Genomic DNA, 25841 nt, shown 5'->3' on the forward strand with positions numbered 1-25841 from the left:
AGCTATACATATATTACAAATATTTTTTTTTATAAAGACACATATGTCATCAGCAGAAGATTGCGGTCGCGTGAGTTATAGTTGCCAGCACTAACTATAACGGGGCAATTTCATTGGTTTTTTATCAGTAAAATTTCCGCTAACTATAACATGTGTGAAACCTATGGTTTTTTCAGTGAATTTGCAAGGTTTTTTAAATGCTAATTCCTAACTATAACGTGTGTGAAACCTATGGTTTTTTCAGTGAATTTGTACGGTTTTTTAAATGCTAAGTTACTTTACGCCATTCGAGGCGTGCGCGCCCACTTAACGCAGTGCGTTCCGTGCACGGTTTTTATCAACTTTAATAAGCCCTGTACATTTGGTGGCCTTCGGCCACCAAAAGCACAGGGGGTGGGGTCAATGTGGATAGTGTTTTTTTTATTTCGATTTTATAATTTCATGTTGCCAAAATATAGTTTTTTTACTGGTGTAATAAGCCCTGTACATTTGGTGGCCTACGGCCACCAAAAGCACAGGGGGTGGGGTAAGTGTGGATAGTGTTTTTTTTATTTCTATTTTTTACCGTACGCTTACGGTAAGCGTACGGTAAGCGTACTCGGCGAAATTGCCGAAAAAAAAATAAAACCGTTTTTGCTCTTGGGGGATGTTTGGGGACTCCCTCAACATGACTATGTGGGAGGGAGTTGTCAAAACAGCCCCGTAACATGTTTTTTGGCATTATGTTTGATAAATAACACTCAGTGCGAGAGACAAAATGGCGGACGCCGCTTCCTGGTTTCGGCCGATTCGAATGTTTACTAAGATCTAAGAGCCAATCAGAATCGCGCTCGCGCACGCCACCGTACGCGTACGGTAAGCGTACGGTAAGCGTACCGTAAGCGGGCTCAGATATATATATTGATTTAAAGGCTATTTTCTCAGAATCTACTGAACAGATTTACACCAAACCTACAAAAGGCACTTCCTTGACATAGGGACTACCTCTCTGCCAAATTTCTAGTAATTCTGTTCAGCCGTTCGGGCTGTAGCTCTGTCTAAAGGTCCTATGGAAAAATGCATGGGAAAAACGCGTTTTGGGACCCCCCTTTTATCTCAGCCCCGCTTGACGAATCCCCCCGAGACTTTCAGGGTAGGAGCGGAGCGTAGCGCCCCACCTATTTTGAGAAATTCGCGAGGATTCATCGACCGGCGCCAAAGTTATTCAAAATAGAATGTTGCGGATTTCCTATGGAAAAGGGGTCCTAACTATAACTACCTACTGGCGACCGCCAGTAGGTAATATATATATATATATATATATATATATACACATATTAGCGTACTAAAGTAAGGAAAAGAGAGAGAGCAAGAGAGAGAGAGAGAGAGAGAGAGAGACGCTGCCATTTTAAGAAATAAGATTTATCCCTCGATCAATAGCATATGGTTCCCACTAATTTGGAAACTGTGATATCTTGTTGATTGTCCTGCTTTTTTTTCAACATTGTTGAAGGGGTCTTTTTCTCTCAACAAACTCACCTCGTTACCCCCCAACAATCTCTTTAAAAAAACTACTGATTTCAGGACATGGAAAGTCATTATTTAAACTTTGTCAATCATATCAGCATCTAAATATTTATACATTGAATTTAAATTCATATACACTGCAAGCAGATAAGAGTAATCATTTTACCTCATAGGTGAGCGGAGAAAAATCGCATGGTGGCATTTTAACCCGATCAGGAAATGGCTTATCTTCTTTAAAATGCAACAGGGATCCTAGAAATAATAATCGGGGTGGTTACCAAATTATACGGCGCTATACATGTATGAAGAATTAAACATAAAACAGTAACTAGAATAGGATAGGTGCATCTAGATGTTAATGAACCTCCCCATCAATCAAAGGGGACAGGGGGTTGCACGTATCCATAAATACACATTTTTCCTCAAAGTTTATATCCTTGGTGTTATTCTCTTGGGTCTGATTTGGAAGTCATTCAGGACTATAGCGCTTATGTATCACGACATTGACCCACAGACACAGAATGGGTAAAACCACTTCACACATCAGGTCTTACGTCACATCAACTCACAAAGAGTTCTATTGGAATTGAGCCCTAAAGTAAAATAACAGCAAGTGAGATCTAAGTGCAAATGGAAGAGATTTTTATATTTACCGCATGAAGGATGTATCGTTCTCTGTAAATGTCCTACTGCGGTTATCGGATTTGGTTTGCTAATGAGTAGAACACGTGCAGATTGAAGATAATGCAAAATCAATAGCACATAGATTTATTGCATCCATATATGTTATGAAATGGGTTGTGCTCATATATCTGGTAGTTCCCCATGCTTAATAAACCACAGAGACAACCTTATGTACAATCATACATTTCTAAAAATGTAAAGTGGTTGCCCTTTTGCAACACCACTAGGAAATATCAAAACAAATCATGCCACTGAAAACCAGACAAACCACAAATTTAAGCGACAAAATGGTGGGAACCTGCTCCTCATCACTCCACAATGGAATGCAGATTTGTGCATCACTAAGTGATGTTGGCAGCATGTTGTAAGAGATGCTGGTCTCGTGCAGGGACATCTTACTCACAGTCCACATAGATTCTCTGACAAACTACTAGTACTACTATCCATTCTTGGATGAGTCTATTAGATGTTCGTGTTAGTGTAATGTAAGCACCTGTATGCTACATGTGAACCATTGTTTCTGTCTATGTGGTACACGGTTGCCACGACATCCCAGCAGGTGTTTGCCCAAAATTTTTCTACGTAGTTCTGTTTATCTCAGTAGATTTTTAGGAAAATATTGTTTGCAAGAAATATAATGTCCTAAATATTGTTTTGAAAAAAAATCACCCTATTGAGCGTAGGTTTTTTTTTATTACCAACTCCTTTAGGGTGATAGTTCTTCTGTAAACAATATTTACGACACAATCTTTCTGTTCAGATAGTATTTTGGTTATGATTCTCTGTTACAGTACCACTTCAGGAAATAAACCCTAAATGAGATGTTAAACGTGCGCCTCATAGTCATCGTAATGTATGAATTATTATAAACTTGACCCAGATAGAAGTGATAATCACTGCAAGCAGAAGGTGCAATGTAAAGGCGCCATTGGTCCTAAGAAAATAGTCTTAGGCAATGGAAACCATCAGTGTTTGCCAAACGAACAGATCCTAAACCCATAAAGTAATAAAGTGTAGGACAATTCACTTAGCTCATCAGTAAACTTGATCTCTTTAAAGGATATTGGCAGCTTCCTTTGAGACCAAAGGACAAGCCCAAGACAAGATTTCCACACTTCAAGGACTTTTTAAATTTTGAGTGCTTCCCTGGTGTCTAGAGCAGGTTCCCACTACTCTTCGCACAGCAGGTCTCACAGTTAACCCTGCCAAGTGTGCCCTAACAGCGAAGCAGACTCAGTACTTGGGTAACACTCTAGAGAATGGCACCGTCATCCATCTAATAAACACAGGCCTTATAAAAATCCCTACACTAATCCTCAAGAAGGATGTCAGGTTATCTCTTGGAGTTATAGTATATTACAGAGTTATCAAACATTTCTCAAATTGTGGACAATCAACTAACATATCTGTTATAGAAAACGGTCCTAAAGAAGGTACCCTCTGGGCCAAATGAAGACGCGTCATTTATACGTCTCTGTTCTTGTCTACCTGCCAAACCAGTTCTAGGAAACCATGATTTCACCAAGACCATCTTTTTACAAATAGACTGCTCCGGTGGAGAGGGGAGCTTGGGGGCGGCCCTCTCACAGGATTTGGAGGATGGGGATCATTCCTTGCTGTCTATTAGAATCCAACTATTGGCTCATAAAATTGTGTATGCTACAGTAGACAAAGAGGACCTCACTATTTGTTAGGTGTGGGGGCTCTCAGATACTACTAACTGGGGTGACACCGCACCACTTCCATTGCTGCACTCCCATGATTAGCTCTCTACAAGGGTATGTTATTGGTTCTTAGTGTTACAATTCTTTTCTTTTTCACTGTTCAGTTCCCAATCATGGTATGCTGATTTTGTTTATCTAGATACCCAGGGGGTCCATGAACAATCATCAAGGCCTTAACAGGGAGTATATGACAAGATAACTCATCTGAATTACCCAAGTGAGGATTTACAGTGTAGATGTGACGGCTGCAGCAGAACAGCTCTCAGATGCTTTGCTGTTCTTCCACATAGAGCACCAATGGATAGATGTCAGACAGTGCCAAGCAGAGCGAGCTGGTTAGAGACCTCATAGAAATGACATCCAGAGAACCGGCAACACGCCAACATGAAAGGTTGGAGGCCCAATTTCTGAAGTGAACTTTGCTCTGTGGAGCAATACCTGAACCTCTTCCATGCAATTGGTACCTTCTGGAATAAGGGAGGAACTAGGAAGGAGAAAAGTCACTCCTATGGAAGAGAATCCAGAAAGGAGTGGACCTAGCTGCTTCCAACCCTATAGGAAGGATTGTTGGGAAATCAGAAAAAAGTCACTACTTCAGTAAGGACAGACCTCCGAAGATCATTGATTCTCTTCACAAAGCAAGTAGGTTCAGGGGAAGGTGCTTCCAGACCACAGAAAAGGGAGGAACACGGAGGCAGAGGATGGCTCAATGACATCCTGTTTCTTTTCAACAGAAGAGGGACTCGTATCTGCCTGATCCCTCAACCCCGATCCACAGTCTAACCAGGAGAGCAGTGTTTTCTGGAACTAGGGGCTCTATAGGTGGATCGATAAATGTTTGGTGCCAGACCAGGTCAGGGAAGCCAGATCAGGACCATATACAGAGACTGTGTTGTTTCCATAGAGATGGAAGGAATTCATGATGGTATTATAGGATATGCGGAAATATCCTAGAACTTTGTACTGAATGCAACTAAACTGTGCATGAGTAAGTGTCCAGATCCTGTGTCTATGCAGCAAATAGAATTATAAAATATTTATAGGCTGGAAATCAAGTGGAATCTGTTTCCACGACATTGCTTCATTTAGTGTAAGGAATTATGCTCGTAGCAGTGTCTATGGCGTTTCGAGATTGTCTCTAAGTTAAAAGGTCATCATCAGAACTAGACTAACAGGAAGGCAGACTATCACTGGACAGGCAGACTCAAGACCTTCTGATGGAGGTGTGTATACAGCATTGTTTAAATCAAAGGCATAGGAACTGGTGCTCTGTGCTTTTATCAATTGCACTGGCAACAAGCGTGCCTAAACCATAGCAAGCAAAGAGCCCGCAGCTGGGATAAATAAAGGACCTCCACGATTCCAAAGGGCCTCTTTCTTGTCAGGATTGAATGAGTACAAAAACAGCGCGCCAAAGTATTTCTCACACTAAAAGAGGTGGACAGCCTTCAGGAACATGAGTGAGCAGGCATCCGATGCCATATTCAGAAAAATCTTGTATCACTTATATAGCTCTCCCATGCAGAGACATATAGACACATTTCTTTTACCGCTGCAATGTGCTATCACCACCATGACAGCAAGACCCCTCCAGAAACCACCATTGAGGCACTGAGAATTCTGCTTTGGCCAGAAATCAAGGACGGACTGACGTTTTTAGGTTTCACCTGCACAGGACATGCGCTGTGCTTGCGTAATCTCTTGTAAATAAAAAATCTTAAATGAGACTGAGTTCATCCATTACTTACCTTTACCTACTATTGGTTGGCTCTAATGCCACTGTACTTTTGTTGCTTCCTATTGGCCAGCAGCTCCTCCTGGCCTCCAGCTCCTCCTGGACTTCCAGTCTTCGTCCGTCCTGAGGAGCTTGCACCAAGTACTCCTTCTTGTGGCCAGTGTCCTTCATGTCGTATTAATATCAAACAGCATTTGTAAAGCTCTTGTAAATAAAAAATCTTAAATGAGACTGAGTTCATCCATTACTTACCTTTACTTACTATTGGTTGGCTCTAATGCCACTGCACTTTTGTTGCTTCCTATTGGCCAGCAGCTCCTCCTGGCCTCCAGCTCCTCCTGGACTTCCAGTCTTCGTCCCTCCTGAGCAGCTTGCACCAAGTACTCCTTCTTGTGACCAGTGTCCTTCATGTCGTATTAATATCAAACAGCATTTGTAAAGCGTACAGTGTCACCCCTAGGGCTATCAGGGTGCTGTATCTTTGTTGAAGAGCCAGGTCTTGAGTCTCTTTCTGAAGTCTGCCAGTGAGGGGGCTGTCCAGAGCTGGAGGGAATGGCTGTTCCATGACGTGGTGGTGATGTAAGAGAAGGAGCAGCCCCTGTAGGGGCTGCAAAGGATGTGGGGTGTGTGTGCGAGGGCAAGTGAGGATGAGCGCAGGTGTCCAGAGGGTTGGTGGAAGTTCAGTGAATGGTTTATGTAGGCAGGTCCTAGGTCATGGAGGGCTTTGTAGGCGTGTGTGGGGATTTTGAACACACCTCGCTTCTGGATGGGGAGCCAGTGGAGGACTGTCAGGTGGGGGAGATGTGGGTTTGTTTGGGGAGGTCCAGAATGGGTTTGGCTGTGGTGTTCTGTATGGTCTGGAGTCTTCTGAGGAGCTAGGTGAAGCTGCCAGCATAGAGGGCGTTGCCGTAGTCAAGGAGGCTGGTGACAAGGGCTTGAGTGACGGTCTTTATGGTGTTGGTCGGAATCCAACTGAAGATTCTGGATAGCATGCAAAGTGTGTGGAGGCAGAAGGAGGTGACTGCATTGACTTGTCTTTTCATGGTCAGTTGGTCATTGAGGATGATGTCTAAGTTGGGTGCATGGTCGGTTGGTGTCGGTGTAGGTCTGAGTTCTGCAGGCCACCAGCTGTGGTCCCATGTGGTGGTGTTCTTCCCGAAGATCAATACTTCAGTTTTATCAGAGTTGAATTGGAGGCAGTTGTCTTTCATGGGAAACATCTATTACAAGCAGGCGTTACTACGTAGTGCCTTTACAATGCAGTCAATACCACGACTGTGTCGTTACCACGATTTCCATTACAACGCAAGAAATTACAACAAATTGCTTTGTGACTCTGGGCAATAGCTCGCTTAATCTCCCCAACGGCCCCCAGCGCCTTGAGACCCTTGGGGGTGATTAGTTAGCGCTTTACAAATACCGGATTTGTCACAGAATTTTGCTTGGGGTCCAGGTGGTCTGTAGGCAAAGGTGGCTCTTATTCTGGTATTTGCATCAGTTTGTAGTTGGACATTTAGGTGTTCCATGAGAGGTGAGGGGTCATCATTGGTAATGGTGCATTTGATCTTTTCCTTGAAGATGATCACGATGCCTCCACATTGTCAAGTTAGGTCTCAGTGTATCATCTTGTAGCCTTCGGGAGAGGCGGTGGTAATGTTGGGGTTCAGCCATGTTTCGGTGATGAAAGCAATGTCTATGTGCAGGCTGGTGATGGTGTCCCAGATTTATGTGACATGTTTGCAGAGGGAGCGGGCGTTGAGCAGGATACAGTAGATCAGTTGCAGGGTGTTCTTGTGGACAGGAGTGGTGTGGGATCTTTCGCCGTTGGTGTCGCAGGCGAAGTGGCAGTGTAGGCAGATGAAGGGTCCTTTGGTGGATCGTGGGGAGGAGGACACGCAACTGTTGTTTCGGCATCCAGGAGTTCCTTGGCAGTGTAACGATGGATGGTGGGAGGGCCAGGTGTCCTGGCGATGGGTGATGTCCAGCCCGCAGTGCATCGGCTGCGTGGCCAAGCGGTGGGCTCCAAGGGTGGCCCTTGTGGGTGGTCCAGTGCTCCAGGCACGGATCTGGATGGGGCGGTGGCAGCACAGGGCGGGGACAGCAGGTAGCATAGTGGCAGTACTCAGCGTAGGGGCAGCAGACATGGAGGGGCAGCAGGCAGTGCAGGGGCAGCAGGCAGTGCAGGGGCAGAAGGCATCACAGGGGCACCAGTCAGCGCAGGGCAGGGACAGCAGGGAGCACAGGGGCAGCAGACAGTCCAGGGCAGGGGCAGCAGGCAGTGCAGGGCAGGGGCAGCAGGCAGTGCAAGGCAGGGGCAGCAGGCAGTGCAGGGCAGGGGTTGTAGGCAGTGCAGAGCAGGGGCAGCAGGCAGTGCAGGGCAGGGGCTGCAGGCAGCGCAGGGACAGCGGGGAGCGCAGGGAGCGCAGAGGCAGCAGTCAGCGTAGGGGTAGCAGGCAGCGCAGGGGCAGCAGCCATGGTACCTTAAGCTGGGGGTGGGCTAGGAAAGGCGGCCCAGCCCAGCCTCCTTCGGGCTCTGACACGTGCAGACGGGTCATCCCCTTGCCCGGTGTTAGAAATGGGGGAATCTAGTTGGCAATGGTTTGCCCCATTGTCCAAATAGGGACCCTTCTTCCTAGTCAGGATAAGGGGGATACACTACTGAAATGACCACTGCTCACCCCCTTGGTAGCTTGGCTCGAGAAGTCAGGCTTATCTCAGAGGCAGTGTGTGAAGCATTTGCAAATAACCAACAGTAACACTACAAAAAGACACCACAAAAGCTTTGAGAAATATCCAATACTTTATATATTCAAAACAAGACCAGAACGCTAAAAATACAACATACAGAACTTAAAAATATGCACTTCGTAAGAATAACTTTAAAATGCACCTTCACATTGCCTATCAGTGGGAAAGTACGCCAGGCCCTAAGGCCACAACATGCAGAATCAGCCAAACCCGGGAGGTGTCCTATGGGAGGAGCTGACCACCTGGGTAGGGAAAACCCAGATGGGGTTCTTCCCTACCCGGGCAGTGAACACGCATGTGTACCTACCCGGCCAGTCACCTACCCCAAGTTTCACCCCTCAGGACTTACCATAGGGCCGCTCTGGTGGTAGTGAAAGGCCTCCTCAGGATTGGCTAATGATAGGGAAAGGCCAACCTTAACTTGGTACATGTTTGACAGGCTATTCCGTAGGGTACACAAGCAGTGCTGTGTCCAACGACTAGCCAGTGCAGTCCCCACCCGGGGTATGTGGTGTAACTTTTTAAAGGGTACTCACAGGTACAACACCTGAACCAATCAAGTACGCACCATTTCCTGGCAGGTGTAGGAGGGGTGTGCACACTTTCCCACAGCAGTACAGTGGAAAAGAGCTCCCTAGCACAATAACCAGGAGGACAAAAAGCAAAAGGTTTTAGGAAAATTCCCCTATAAAAGGACCTATCCAACACCTATCCTGAACCATCTCCAACTTCACACACCGTTATTTCGTACAAACTGTTCTTTTCATCACGTTTGTACTAACTACTTCATCTCAGATTATGTTTTATCACCAGCGACCCCTCCCAATTTCATCTGCTTCTTGAAACTCTCCACACAAGTTACAAATATTAATGAGATGCTCCCAGGATACATTGTGCAGCCAATAAAGCACAGCCGAATGCATAATGCTCACTGCCCAATTAACTAGCTATAATTTGTTCTCCCCTGAGATACACCGTGCATGGTTTAGCTGTACAAACGTCACATTATTTCCTTTATTTGCCTGTTTGGTCAACAGTGATTTTCGACTGTTATTACAAACAAATAGCTATGTATTCAGTATTTGCTAAACTGTGTGGCTGAGAAAAGTTGTTTTTTACTGTAAATAATGGTGTGATGGATTTAGTGTCACTACCCTTCCTTTTTCACTCCTTCAACCCTCACTTGATGCACGATACCTTCTCCCTTTCTCCCCCTCTTTACGTGGGGCACGTGTTTGGTACATATTTGTATTTTTTCTGTTGACTTAAGAACACTCGTTCAATGTGATTAAATAACGTTGAACCTAAAGTTACGGAATACTATCGTATCAATGTTTATTGATTTTTAAGTGTGCGTGCTATTTAGAATTGTTCCACTGGGACCAGTTTCCCTTCTGTTGTTCTCACACTCAGGCACACCCAGCAGTGTAAGGAGAAGTCAGCCAGTTTTGCCTATTTGTTTAGTACTGCTATCTTTCACTTTTCAGTCCTCCAGTACCTTTGAGGTTTACCCCCACCCCTTTCAAATCCTGCCCGTGTATCTAACTCACACTGAAGCCTACAGGTTTACAGCACAACGTCAATTCCCAGCTTGCTTGATTTCTGAACACACATGGTTCATTTTTCCCAAGGGCAGTCTGTTATCTGTCGAAGTTATTCTACCGACGCTGCACTTCTTTCATAGGAGACTTTTTTTTAAACAATATTTAACTTTCTTACCTCCTGTTTTTTTGTTACTGGTTTCGTGTTTTTGAGTCTGATCTTTTTTGGTGGTTTATTCTGGAGTGATTTCAAACTTGTTTCCATACTTGTGTCTCCTGAAAAGGCGCTTAGTTCCATAAATGATAACTCGGTGTTATGGTATTCCCCATCTCAATAGAGCAGATGTGGTCAGTGGTTACGTGTTAGATTATACAACAACTTCTCATCTTTATTTTTACATTTGACGTGCAGAATGTAAGAAAGTGAATTATTAGGGGAAAATGTCGATCTACTCATGGATGATGCTCAATGGATTCGATTCAATCCTTCAGAAATGCAAGTTCCCCTTTTTTTCTTGTTTTCTTTTTTTGTCTCCAGTCGCAAATAGGTCAATCTGCTGCGGTAATAGATGCTATTTTTTTCCATTTTACCTAAAAGATGTTTTGCGTAAATGCATGCACGTCTTCCCTTTAGAATGAGATGCAAATTCGAGCTAGGGAGCTATCAGCTGAAAATAATTCCAAAATGTTGTGCACCATTTCCCACAACAGCTAGTAGTCATTAGAAGTCTTATTTGTGGTTGTGGCTATGAATGTGTGCTGCCTGGTCACTGTTGCTGGGCGATGAATGCCTCGCTCCTGCTCTCAGCACCTTACTTTGTCATAGAGGCTGAACCGGAACAGGCGGGCTGCCGGGCATCCATCTGGCCCTTCTGATTCGTGTAAGGACTTTGTGCTCTTCATTCACAATCCCACCCAAAATGTGGCTCATAGTTTGCGGAATGTGTCTTCCCTTCTTTGCAGGAGGAGGAGCTGTTCCCTTGCTACCCTGGTCTCTGCTAAGGGTCAAGAAGGTAGTGGTATTTACTTTCATTCCTTGCACTCCCAAACCCCTCCTCTCCCCCCGCCCCCCCGAGTCCTGCTCTCAGCACCTTACTTTGTCATAGAGGCTGAACCGGAACTGGAGGGCTGCCGGGCATCCATCTTGGTCTCTAAACACCACTCCAAATCTAATTCTCCCTAGCGCTAAACCGGGGTGAACAAGGACACCTGGGATTAGAGTCACCAACTGGCATGGGTGCAAATTTAGGACAGTAAGGGCCTGATTCTGATGCGGTTTGGAAAAGTTTCCCGACCGAATCAGTTGGGAAATAGTTTCCGACCCACTCGGATCGGGAGAGTCCGACCGGCGGAGTACGATGCATCCGGATGCTTCCAGATACGATTTGGTTGGACTCCCATTAACTTCAATGGGAGCATATGTTCCTAACTGCATCATAATTTGGCCCTCGGTCGGGAAAACACGTTCCCGATCCGATTTGGAAGGAGCAAATGCTGTTAGGAGGCCTTCCTAACCGCATCAGAATCAGGCCCTAGGTGGGAATGCTTTCCTAACCGCATCAGAAACAGGCCCAAAGTGTAAACATTCAGGATAAAGGGTCAAAATTCAGGACAAAAATTCGGGATAAAAGGTACGTTTTACAGACACATCAGAGGAAGTTGCGCGACAGTATAAAAGTAAGTAAATAGGCAACCACTTAAGTACAAGTCAAAATAAGTTTATATTAGGTTGAGAGAACCGTGCACTTCATGGTTTGTCAGTGTACACGCAGCTTTGAGCAACTGTGTAGGTCTTTCTGTGGCATTTTATATGATAGTAATCTATTTATATGGTTACTACACTGGGTTGTCTAGTCTGATATTTTGTTTACAACTCATGGACCTGAGCAGGCATGTTTGGTGAGAGAAGTGGTCAGGGAGATCTGCTCGGATAGACTTTACTAGCATCTCACATCTAGGTGCCATTGTAAGATGTAAAGCGGCACACATAGGTGAACTAAAGGGAGGATTGCTTTGATGAACCCACTATAGGGACTTTGCTTATGGGGGCTTCACAGAGAGTTGCAACAGCTGAAGTCACAAAGGTGCTTTTCCCTGAAGATTACACTATTACATAGGTTATTTTTGACACCATGCCTATTGCTACAAACACAATATGAATCTCAAACACAGCTCATGGCACTATGAGGCTCTCCCTAAAACCTTACACCTAAAACAAAACATCCAAACATTTCCAATTTCTAGTGTAGCATTCAAGTAGCAGTTGGGTGTCACTCACAATGTCATATGCATGATGTATAGATCCCACACATAAGCACACAGCAAATACAGAATAGTAACACATAGGCAAGGGAGTAGCCAGAACATGTAAATACCTCCCACTTTGAACTAAAGCTCTTATGGAACCAAGAAAGCAAAGTATGTCATCACAACCCTCCCCAGAAGAGCTCTCTTGTCCAAGGACTTAGCCATTCATCCTTTCATCAAACCCCTGATATCCACCATTTCAAATTTACATTCTATCATCTATTAATTTTTTCATTCATCATTCAGTCTTTCACCATTCTTTGTCCTTCCATATGTGTGCCCATCCATATCCAAACCTTTTTAACACTTTCCAAACATATCCATCATCTATCCTTCCATCCATCATTTCACTCATCCATCCCTCCATCCACCCCTTCACTCATCCATCTAGCATCCATCCACCCTTTCACCCATTCACTCATCCATCCAACCATTTACTCTTTCACCCAAGCCATCCTTTCACTCATCCATCCACTTTCCACCCATTCATCCATTCACTCACCCATCCAACCATTTACCCTATCACCCATCCAGCCATCCTTTCACTTACTTATCCATCCACCCAGTCACTCATCCATCCACCCATTCACTCATCCATCTTTTCTTCCAGCTCTCCACCCTCCCTTACACTCATGTATGCATTATTTCACTCATCCATCTTTACATTCTTCTTTTCACTCATCCAGGCACTCATTCGCCTATCCATTCTGCCAATCATTCATCCACACGTTCACTCATCCATTCATCAATTTATTCTCCCTTTCTCTCTCCATTCCCCTTTCACACTTGCCACCCATCCCGCCATCCACCCTTCACCCATCCACCCACTTATCCATTTACTCATCCACTCATGAATCCATCCATTGACCCTATCACTCATCCATACATACTTTCACTCATCTATCAACCTTTGTCCATCCACACTCCCATTCACTCACTCTTCCACCCATCCATCCAACCATTTACCCTTTCACCCATCCTTTCACTTACTCATCCATCCACCCAGTCACTCATCCGTCCACCCATTCAACCTTTCATTCATCCATCCTTTCTTCCAGCTCTCCACCCTCCCTTTCACTCATCCATTCATCCTTTCACTAATCCATACAGCCATTTACATTAGTTATGAGCTGAGCCTTTGTCTACTGAGTTGCAGACAGAAGAGGCCCATAAAGAACTTCCCCCTCGCTGTAGTTCCTAAAGCAAGGGGTGGGGTGGGGGAGGGTTCACTATGGTTGGTGAAGAGACATTTCTGTGCATCATTGTAAGCCATTTCTCGTGCACTGTAAAATAAAGTTTCCTGAATTGATCCTCAATATTTATTTCCTTACCAAGTAGAAAGAATTCTAACATGGAACATGTTGCAGTGTCAAAGTCACTTAAAGTGTCACCCAGCCTAATCTGAAGGAGATGTTTCACATCTACACCAATTACGCTGAACGCTTGGTAGACAAGGGTGTTTTCAGACTCTAGTTTTTTTAATATGTCCACTACAGCAGTAATTTTTTTCAGTAAAATCTAAGAATGCAGTAGAGTGTACTTTTTTCACATATCTATCAATATGCAACCAAAGATCCTCACATTTCTTGCTTTGTCATCATCACTAAGCAATTATTCTGTAAACGGTTGCCACATGGATAATATAGCATCCACGGCCTCTGGGACTGAGAACCACTGGCTAAATGACACAGTTTGGATAACTCTTTCTTTGATGCTGCACAAAGCACAGAATTAGAAATATTTGTGTTTTAGTTCCTGCGCATAACGAAATAGTGCACCAGAAAGGACTACAAAGTCAATACCATTCTTCATTAACTCTGTAGATTGTAAACATGCTATCAGCATACCACATGGCAAGTGGCAAGGATTGATTACAGGGAAGCACTTCAGCTCAGGTTTCGATTTTGACAGGTCATCACACCAATTTTTCATATAAGTAGCTGAATTACTGAAAATACAAACAATATCACTCCAATCTTTGTTGAACTTTGTAAGAACTTTTTGCACCAGCATTCCAAGTGACACTGCGTTCCATGTTTTCAAACGTCTGGTGTCATGTTTTCACCATTATCTCAGATGCTTGGTGACAGCACTTTTTTCACATATACCCGTCACTACACCTTGCATTGAATGCTTAAAACCTGGGGTGTTTGGCAATTCACCTACTATCAATACTGGCTCGCTAGAAAAAGGGGATGATGTATTAAAGGTTTTTGCCCATTCTCTGTCTGTGGGTAAATGTGATGCTACATATTGGGGAAGATTCTTATGAAACCAGCCATTTTACTTATCAGTGAAAGGATCAAATGTAGCCAAAATTTCAAATATGATTTTGATATTTCCTGATTCTCTACAGTTTATAAAATAATTAAATAAGATCTAAAACATGCTTCTAAACCCTGCATCTTTAGACCAAATATCACAAAACTGAAAAAAGCAAAAGGAAGAAGTAACAATATTTTAGAGAAATCCCTAAGCAGAAAAATGTTAGCTCAGACTTTCTTGCTGCTGCCTTGTATAATAAAGTTACATTGTTTTGGCCCTTTCAGGAAGGAATAAAATGACACTTTCACTCACCTTTTCCTTTCGTTGAATGGCATTTAATTTGTGGTCACAAAGGTGTTTTTTCAGTGTTTATACGTTTGCACTGATGAGGGCTATTTTCCTTTTGGCGGGATATTATCAGTTATTATAGGTTTAAACCTAAAACAGGACAGCCTATATATAATATTAAAAATGCTTCAGCTCTGAAATGATGAGACTGTGTAAGAACTATAAGCCCTTCTTTTTAACTTTTTTCACCAGCTTATTTTCATGAACTGGCACATAGCAGCATGTGCTTTTTTATACATTTGTTTTGTACATTTCTTCCATCTAACCCTAACAGAATGCCCTGCCCTAGACCGCGGCAGGAGGAGGCCACCACATGCTGTAACAGCTCAAACTGGCTTATTGTCATTCTGTTTGTGACAATCAGCCAGCATACAGAATGACAATATGCGGGTGGGGATGCTCTTGTGCTCTGAGGATGAGTGTGAGGCGGCCCCATCAGGGAGCTGAGGCCTCTTGCAGGGGAACAGCTCTGCTCCCTGCCAGGCCCAAAAGTACAGACAAAAGGCGTCCGTTAAAGGGATCCTCACAGACAATGGACGTGAGGTCCAAATGATATGGACGGTCCGTGAAATTTACGGACGGTTGGTCACCTTACTTGGGATTGAGGGTGTAGTGGAAGAAGATTAAGTTCCAGTGTGTCTCTGTCAGAAGATGTTAGAATATTTCTCTATTTCCCAATATCTCTATATTCCAGGATAGGTAGCAGTTGCACTTTAGAAATGTGTGAATAAATAAATTAATTAATTAATAAATAAGAGTTTTGAGAACTAAGGGGTCTACTACAATAGCGGGCGGATCGCCACCGCCCGTATGGCGGTGGCGATCCGCCCACCATTCCTCCCCATCCGCCTACCATTTCCCCCCACCATATTACGATGGCAGGGGGGACCCCGGCGGACGGAAAGACCGTCTGACAGTTTTCTGCCTGTTGACGAGTCGACTGGGCCAGAAAAGGGGTATAATATGGTTGCGGTGTCTGCAAGGCATAATATATAATGCAGGCAGGGATGTGCCTTTCCATGGTGGCGTTGCCACCATGGAAAGGCATGCAGTGTCTGCATGTGGGGGCCCGTTGCAGGCCCCCAGGGTGTTGGGGGTACCTATGGAACACTCCTGCATTTGCATGCACAACGTGGCAGGCACCGCGCGGTGCCTGCCATGTTGTGCATGCAAATGCACAACATGCCTTTTTTACATTGCGGCGGGTGCTGAAAGCACCGCCCCCCGCAATGTAAAAAATGTACACAGGCGGGCGCATCCTAATCTGCATCACAGGCCGCTGCACATATGGCGGGCGGTCCCTTTTGCCTTTACGGTGTCCGCCCACCATCGTAATAGACCCCTTAGTTGGACCCTTCGGAAGACATATCTCTCTCTCTCTCTCTCTCTCGCTGCTTCTCACTCTCAGCCCCTTGGCATAGCGAACTTTGAATTTCTGATTGGAATCTGAAGGGACAATGATAAATGTACCAATGTCTTACCCACAATAATGTACTTTCAAGATAAACTGATTTTAACTGAGATTTTCTGTATGAGAACTCATCTCTACATAAAAATGTATTCGCCCTTTCAAGAACGATGATGCTAATGCTAGGCACCACAGAAGAGTTTCAAGTGCCTCTGCCACAAGTAAATGAACATCAAAGGCCTTTGCTAAATCATCTGGAAGGACTCTAGGTCGCCATGAGCAGATTTTTCTGGTTCAAAATGTCAGCTCTGACCTGCACCCAGATACTGCATTTAGGGAGAGCTGTGGATATCTACAAGGCAGTATTTCTTTAACACTATCTTGAGACAGGGATCATTAACTGCAAATGAAAGCCGGTGTAAAGTGTGCCCAAGCACCACTTAGCAATCCTTAGAAAATGATTTTCTCCATCATTCATTTGCACTTTCTTGTCTATGGGATCCACCTGCCAGATACAATAAAACGATCTTGAGTGGCTGGGCATGCCTTTCCCTCAGTTCCCTTTACCTTGATTTCGGGTCGCAGACTGAATTAGATGGGTTTGGGTTTATATGTTGTCTGAGTACTTGTGAGCATTGTAAGCAGAAAACAGACATGTCAGATTATATGCTCTGATGACAATCCACACTTCATGTGAGCCAAAATGATTTAGGACCAGTTTAGAGTAATGGAAAATGCTCAGATTTCTGTAATAAAAGACATTCCTGTAGGAAAACCCACTGGTGGGATTTCCTCTATCATAGTATCCAGTGATGTAGGATTTTCCACAGGTCAATTCTCCTCCGGATTCAGCACTTCACCAACTCGAAACCAGGCCCTAAGTTTCAAAATGATTTGCCTTAAGGTGTTGCACATTGAAGATCCTACAGCATGAGATACTTACCATCCTAGAGAGAAGATAAAAGAATGCTGAATGTTCATGTTAATGAAGGGTGCTCTGTCCAAGCGAAGAAAGGTCTTGCCAGCTTGGATTTAGATAGAGAGGGGCACAGTAGGATAATTTACACTAAGACACACAGAAAGTGCTGTAAAAGTGGGTAGGGTCACCTCTGAGAAATATTACCTCATTGGCTAAGGTGTGGTCTATGATTGCCCATCCCACAGACTGGCACTGGGCATAAGTGTTGCATCCCCAGTACCCTCCTCAGAACACTCCTGGACCGGAGAAAAATCATATAAAGGACTACCCCGGTCTGAAGAACCTGAAGGATGGCTGGACCTGCTTGTCTTGAACCCAGGACCCCAGAAGTCAGTCCAAGGGTCAGTTTGCTGACCTTCTGTTTGATCTCTAGGGCAAATACAAGCTTCCAGAGGCCATGTCCTGCACCCGAACAATGGTTTCCCAGGACCCAATGCCGATCAGAATCAAAAACCTCGTACGGGGACTTCTTTCAGTCATCGTTGAGGAGACCTGCCTTATATCCAATTGGCTGCCTGACCCCACTGAAGACTTTCTACCTCCAAAAAAGTTGCTATGAAAGAAGGTAACTTTGTCACCACAATGGGCCTGGTCCTAGTATCACGCCTGCACTCAATCACAGTCAGTCTTAAATCTTACCCTTATCCTAGTACTGCGCAACCAGTTGCCCACAGTTTGGCCCTTAATGCTTTTTTGGCGCTAATTTTAAATACAAACTTTAAAATTCATAACTCCAGTTCTACTTTTTAGATGTTTGTCATTTATATATCATGTTATTTACTAAAATATTCTCTATTTTGGTTTGAGATTTTACTTGCGATGTGTTTGGACTTTATTAATTTACTACATAAAAACTTTACACATTGCCTCTATAATAAGCCTGCCTTCTCTGTGCTATAATTTCCAGGGGGTTGAACTCTGGTTAATTTAGTGACTTGAAAAAGTTCACCCTGACAAGGATTGCGATTAATTTTTCGAGGAGGGTACCTCCTCGACTAATAGCCCAATTTCTTACACAGCCACTTTGTGGCTTGATATCATTAACGCTCAAACAAAAAGGTGTTGCTGGCTTTTCAGACAACAGTTTGTTGGTATGGTGAGATTCCAAACTTATGCTTACAATATTAGAAATAAAACCACGAGTCCGGAAATGAATGCACTGTTGGAAAAAATGCCATGAGGTGTCACGTTATATGTCTAAATGACAAGTATGTGAAAACATGTCTAAGCTAAGCATACTTAAAACTTTGATTTGCATCCATTTTAATTCATCATGTAAAGGTTTACCTGCACAAATCTCATTCTACCATTGCCGAAAATATGCAGGAAATCTTTCCCTCCGATTCGCCTAATTAAGGCACTTTAGAAGGTGCTGCAACTCGTTGCCTCATGTCATGCACAACAATGAAAGACAGTCCTGGCTTTATAGCAAACCGCACTTTGTGTGCGGAGACTTGCTTCACCTTTTCTCTTCAAAACCAGAGTTCTCAGAAGCCACAAGGGTCATGGGTGACTAGCCTGTAATTTGCAGGTTTTTGCTTTGCATTCTGGATGTGTAGTACTTTTTCATCACTGTATAAAGTCAGCACTGGAGTATCTAGAGAGGGCTTGGCTAAAGAGCGGTGCCCCAGCTCTATCTGTCCTGCCCTAGTGCTTAATTTGAGCCGGTGCTTTTCGGTGCTCAGCACCGGTACTTATTTGGTTTCCGGTACTCGGCACTGGCACCTAACTGTTCTAGGTATGGTGCTGACAGTCTGATCATCTAATTTAGAGATTAGCAGAACAACGGTTGTTTAGGAATAGAAAATACATTAAAATAGTGCTAATACCTGCCTCCCCAGCCATTCCTTTAACGTTGGGGACCTGGAATAATCTGAACTGTCTCATTTACATGCGAGAGAGATGGTTAGTACTTATTTGGGCAGCGATGACAAAGGCGATGTGTGATGCAAGCTGCAGTGGCTTCCTGGTCAGAGCCCTGGCATTTAATATTTTACAACTCAAGCACTGTCCTGCCCCCTCCTTTAAGTCCCAGCGCCACTACTGTTGAATGTGCCAGTATGTATTGTGCGGTACACATACTGTACCGTGTCACGGCCTGACCTTGGCCTGTTGCTCCACATATGACTGAAAATCATAGTTACACGGACCTGCTTCCCAGTAATGCAACGGTGCGACTTCATGTCTGGACTGGCTGTTCTTTGTTCGAGGACAAACTTTTTATGCATACAAAACGGCCAGTACAGACGTAAAGTCAAAAGGAAGCAAACTCGGCAAAACGTCTAGGGCCCGACGCATTGGTAATTATGCTCTGCCTTGTTGATCTGTCACATTGCCAAGTTTGATATCTTTTAAAATAAGTCACATTAGTAAATGCGTGGGACAGGTCGGATTGGGATCACAATCCGGCCCGGGCACCCCCAAAAAAGTGGCCCACGTTCCCGGATCACACCCCTGTATAAAACAGCATTTGGCTACTCTCATTGGGCTCATTTTTAGAGAAATGTTGGATAAAGTACTATTTTAAAGCTCATAGAGCCGGAAACATGGGTGAAAACTAGAAGCACTACATTTTGGCTGGGCGAGTGAGGTGAAATAAAGTGGCCCACAGGTCATAACTCCTGACATGGCTGTTTGCCACCTGGCCATTTTTTTAACTAGCATTACTGGTATTTTAATGCCCTGGCAGGTAGGAAAATGATGACAATCACCTAAAGCTCGTATTTTCTCCTCTGATCTACATGTATTTCAAACAATAAACATAAGGTGACTGCAGTTTAAAATGTGGTCTAAAGCTGCTATAATGATCTGTGACAGATAGTTAAAAACTAAACAAAGGCAGAAAAGCCATGTTTAGAAGGAATACGAATGTTTTTATAATTGTATAAAGAATCGTCTTTTATTATTATTCCAGCCTTTGCAGACTCTTCAAACATGAGCAAACAGAAGGTTATTTTTTTGTAGTTTTAGCCTGAACTCAGCCCAAGGGCAGCAATTATATCAGTGGCGTAGCAAGGTCAGGTGGTACCTGGTGCAGAGAATCTCTTGTCACCCCCGGCTTAACGTACAAATAAAAACAAATAGCATGCATCATAACGTTTACGTTACTTACCAAACTCAATATCATAGAGAAGAGGATGGTCACAATGAAATCACATATTTTTGCCATTTTGTCACCCCCCTCAGTGATGCCACCTGGGGCGGCCCACACCCTCCGCACACCCCTTCCTGCGCCACTGAATTATATGAGCACCAGTCCCAATACAGAAGACCAAATTCATTTTTATTTTAGGCCTTGGGCAATTAAGTTATTTGCCCAGAATCACAGGATGTTGAGCTGAGGCTGGTACTTGAACTTATTTCTATAGTTCCAAATTCAGCAGATCTGACACTAACAGTACATCCTCTCAATTTTGCTCGCTGAGAAAGATGCCTCACAGCAAAGCCTATGCAAACATACCCCCTGGACCCTCCCAATACCCCACCAAGGCTTGAAAGGCACTGGGGCCTAAGGGCCAGCAACAGGCCCTCAGTGAAGCTGCTTCACTTACTCTTCCCCCTCCCCAGCAAACTAAAGCCTCAGGGCGATGGCCTGGCAGGGGAGGGGTCAAGAAAAGCAGGGAGCTGCTGCTGCTCCAGGGGAGATGAGGCGATGATGGCCCAACGGCCGTATAACCTGTTCACAGCCAGACACCTCTGTCTAAGAGCACAGCAGGAAAGTGGGACACTGCGTCTGGGTGTCTGCCCCGGCCCCATGGGGGGCCAAGCTAAGGTCTACAGCAGCCAGAATCTGGCCGCCTAGCGATGTTGCTGCAAGCTTCCCCACTTCAAACCTGCCTCCCAGTGATGCTGGGCCCACATTACAGTGTCCTGGGGGGGAAGAGACAGTAAGGCTCTGTGGGCCGGTTGACAGAGCTAACAATAAACAGCCCAAAGGTGACCCTTAGGCACAGGCCCATTGGTCAATGCCGACTGCCCGCCTTCCCAATCCGATGCTGGCGTAGGAGCACATCTGTGTTCAAGGACAAGATATACAGGGCTTAAAGTGGGCTGGGTTCCGCCGGTGCTGAGCACAATCAGTTCTAAAAAGCAGGTGTTGAGGCGAGTCTCTATCGGGCTCTCTATTTTTGCCAACACAATCTGGGCGGGAAACAGGGGCGTAACGCAGGCCCCCATAGCCCCCATATTGCAGGGGGCCCCCGCACTCCAGGGGCCCCCTCACCCTCACTTTATTTATCATGAATGTATCATGAAAATTAAATGGTGCGCAGTGCGCACAGAACGCCTTGCCTCAAATAATTAATTGGTGCACTGCACACACACCTGGGACCCAGCCGGGCCTCAGAGGCTATTCTAATTAAAAGGTGGTGCGCACACACTGCTAGGCCCGGGGCCCCCATGCTCCAGGGACCCCTCACTTTAATCATTAATGCAATGTATCATGAATTAAATGGTACGCTATGCACACGACATGCCCGGCCTCAATAAATTAAATGGTGCACTGCACACGGCACGCATGCCTGGGCCCTGGCTGGGCCTCAGAGGCTCCTCTAATTAGAAGGTAGTGCTCACGCCCAGCCGGGCCCGCCCCGGGGCTCTTCATTAATGTAATGGTGCACAACTGCTGTGCAGTGCACAAGTGCGGGCCCCGTCCGGGCCTCTGAGCCTCTTCAATAATTAAGTGGTGCGCGGGCCTGGCCGGGCCTCTGAGGCTAAATGGTGGTTGGGTGCGTGCGGCGCGCAGTTGTTTCCGCAACGCGCCTGCAAGGTTTTTAGGGTGGGGCAGGGGCTGGTGACCAATGCACTGATTGAATACTGGTCATGCTTGCGCATTGCGGAGCGCGTGCAATTAAAAGTGCGCTTGAGCCGAGGTGTTGCAGTGGCATCCGATCCCAGGTCAGACCCAGCCGCCACACTACGCCAGAGATTGAGAAGGACGGACCGTCCGACATCCGTCACCGGCATAATTTAAATTATTACTAGGCCTAGGCCTTGCCTGGCTAGCCTTGCCCAGTTGTCCTGCCAGTGCCTTCTCTACTCTGCGGCCTGTCCGGCCTGCTCGCGCCTACTTCTGAAGCTGCAGTCCAGGTCAGGCCCAGCCCTTAGGTCAGGTGAGACTGTGCCACTCCGAGCCTAGACAGGATTGGTCCGTGGTGTCCAGTATTTTTCAAGATATATGTAGCTGCATCGGCAGCATTTGCATAACGGACCAGTGATTAAAAAAAACATTGTGTACTTTTTATTTAGTGCAAATGTCGGTTCGTGACTCCTGCAAATGTGTGTTGTGGTCGCACAAAATTGTGCCACCTTGGTTCAGTTTGCATTATCTGGCCCTTCTGATTAGTGTAAGGACTTTCTGCTCTTCATTCACAATCCCACCCAAAATGTGGCTCATAGTTTGCGGAATGTGTCTTCCCTTCTTGGCAGGAGGACGAGCTGTTCCCTTGCTACCCTGGTCTCTGCTAAGGGTCAAGAAGGTAGTGGTATTTACTTTCATTCCTTGCACTCCAATCCCCCCTCCCCCCCCACCCCCCCCTGAGTCCCTTTGAAGCTAGGAGAAGCATGTTAAACCATAAACGACAGCACAAAGGGTGAACCCTCTGATGTCACAAGTGGTCAAAGGGTGCATGACATCACTTTCATTGCTCCTGGGATTTTGGTGAATCAAGGTCCACGTGAAAAACTCTTTTAAATAACTGTATCCACCTTCAGAACAGATCACAGTAACACTGGTCTAAGATATAAAAACCCTATATTTTTCACAACAACTTTCAAAATGTGGAATAAAAGGTTGCTTGAAGGTTGTCACTGTAAATTACCTTGACCAATTGGTTTTTCACAACAGAGGAGTCTGGCTTATGTCTATCCTGTTTATGAAACCTCCGTTTCGCAAATATTTCTTTTCTAATATCCCCACATACCTGATAGCTGGGATGCATTTTTATAAGATTCCAGGGTTTGTTATTACTTTGCTGTTCGCAGATAACTAAGATAATGCAAGATATACAAGGAATATGAGAAAGTGCAATCTAATTTGGCAGATAAATATACACACACAGGAATAGAAAAAGTGTAAAACTTAGGAAATGTACATTTTATATTATGGTAGTTAACGCCAGTGGAATTCTGCAGTGCACTCTACAGCCATTATGCCAACATATTGGGTTTTTGAGTTGCATTTTCAGATTTCACAGTCCACATCACATCCTTTTAAATATATATGTAGTGCTATGATGGTGAAGTAGCAAGATTAGGAACTTTAGTATGAGGAGCCTGATGTTCCCAGATTATGGTTCAACTCGTTTTTTAGGTCTCGTCTAGCGTTGCAGCGCGAATGCGCTGCCATCGCTTTGCGAGGCATGCAGTATATACTGTAGTGTGGAAGCTTCATGGAAGCTCCGCCCACTCTCAGCCCATTGGCTTTTGTCTTAAATGCTGTCTTCCAATTGGTTTGATGCTTGTTAGTCCCTCCTCATTCATCATTTGTATCCTTGCACAGCTATTGGCCCCTTTACTACTGGCACTATTTTCTTTTAGGTCTTGCCTAGCGTTGCTGCGCGAATGCGCTGCCATCGCTTTGCTAGACATGCAGTATATACTGTAGTGTGGAAGCTTCGTGGAAGCTCCGCCCACGCTCTGCCCATTGGCTTTTGTCTTAAATGCTGCCTTCCGATTGGTTTGAGTCTTGTTAGTCCAACCTCATTCATCATTTATATCCTTCCACAGCTATTGGCCCCTTTACTCCTAACACTATTTTCTTCCGTGTCTCCCCACCCCACCGCCCCCTCCCTCAGTCTGTGACTTCTCAACCTCCCCCGAGCCCCCACTCCTGTTCGTGTTTTCTTGCCTGTCGGCACTTCCGTTTTCATCTTTATTATTGCCACCTTCAAATATGCGAGTTCAAGATGCATGCTGTACAAAAACTTCTCGTGTTTAATGAACTAGATTTTAATGTTACTCTAAATATAATAAGACTCTATGCAACATTCGGGGTATGCATGGCAATTGACGCCTCTTAGTTCACAAATGGCATTGTTGTCGGGCGGGAGGAGCGGCAGTGTTTTAACTCATGCTTAAAATGGGCACTTTTAATATCTTCCTCTCAATTCAGTGCTATAATCTTGTGTACTGAGGTGACCTGCTAAAGAAATGCACTTTTTTGAATTCTGAAGAGACATTATCGCACATTTACATCATATGTACTGTATGATTAACATGCCGATCATTTTCACGGCTCGCCCACTGGCTCGTATACGCTTGGCTCGTCTCCGGCTGGCTCTACCTGTTAATTAATATATTGGCTTGCGCACCTCTAACAAAGAGAGATAAATGGATACATGACAGTGAGCCCGGTAGATGGTAGAGAAATAGACTGGTGCAGACATACAGACAAAGTCAGTCTCCATTGCCTCATGTTAGAATCATCACTTTCAATAACCTGGAAATCTGCCGGCAACTCCTGCATGCCCCAACCTCATCCCCCTCACCTATTCTTAGCAGAAGCGGCAGATTCTGAGCTGTGCCCTGCTGGTGCAGAGGAGCACTGCAGAGTCTGTATAAGTGCTGGGAGCCCTAGCCTCTCTGGGCGGGCACCTAAGCCTTCCGGGTGCCTTCACACTCAGGATAAATGAATACATTTTGTTCTGTGCTTTAGTCACCCCTCTGTGAGCACTGTCTGGTAGATGGAGCTCTGTATTAATAAACACATTCAGAGAGTTGGTTGTGTACTAACAAACAACAGCCACAATGCCGTACGTTTTGAACGTGTAGTTAAAAACCTGCTCATCGAGTACCTCATTGGCTGATCATTCCATGGCACTATCAAAATTACATTTGGACACATTTGCTCAACTGTAAAACACTCCCTTCTATGGGTCATTTAAAATCTCAGGGCTTTGGGGTTAGGTAACCTACGTTGGATGCTGTGTAAAAGAGTAAATACAAAAATGTATGCAATTAAACTAAGCAACCAGTACTGTCTAAAACACTGTTAAAACTGACACGCATTCTGGCATTTTGTTTAGTTAATGTTGATTTTCTCATAGATGCGAGTAAAGTACTACTTAATGAAATCTGCACACTTTTAACTAATAGCACCGGGCGACCTTTGACAACTAGGCAATGAATACATTTTCATGTACCCCCGAAGCCCCCCTGCCCCACGCCCCCTTGGCAAACTTTATTGCCCCCCAATGTTTGAGGGATAACCAAGATGCAGGAGAGTGATTCAAATAGTCTAGAAAATGAAAGAGAAGCAGGGACTCGGATTCACATGCTCTGATCCCGATCGCGTTGGTTAGTCTGTAAGCACTACTTTTATTAAGGAGTTTCGCATTAGTAAAGCACCACAATGTGCATGTGTGGCGACACTTCACCCATGAGGTATGTGCCAAGCAATTGTTGATAAAATCCACACTTTGCATATTTTTCAATATATGTATTACGAAGTGCAGGACCTTTCCAAGGAATTTTGCACACTACATACATTCACTCCAAAAATAAAACGTATAGGTAAAAACATTGCCATTTACAATGTCAATAGTTCTAACTCACAAATGCGAGACCTATTTGCATTGCAAATGCTTGTTTTATTTAT

General features: G+C 44.7%; 1 protein-coding gene across 2 annotated transcripts in view; it reads right to left on the reverse strand.

Moving 5' to 3' along the window:
- AGXT2 (alanine--glyoxylate aminotransferase 2) overlaps positions 1-25841 on the reverse strand; it is a 399697-nt gene that overhangs the window by 360604 nt on the left and 13252 nt on the right. For both annotated transcript variants that reach the window (XM_085630974.1, XM_085630979.1), the window contains exon 2: positions 1673-1758. In XM_085630974.1, coding sequence (XP_085487100.1) covers positions 1673-1758 — 86 coding nt within the window. The remainder of the gene's footprint in view (positions 1-1672; positions 1759-25841) is intronic.

The sequence above is a fragment of the Triturus cristatus genome, chromosome 2_1 (genome assembly GCF_964204655.1).
Source record: "Triturus cristatus chromosome 2_1, aTriCri1.1, whole genome shotgun sequence".
NCBI lineage: Eukaryota > Metazoa > Chordata > Amphibia > Caudata > Salamandridae > Triturus > Triturus cristatus.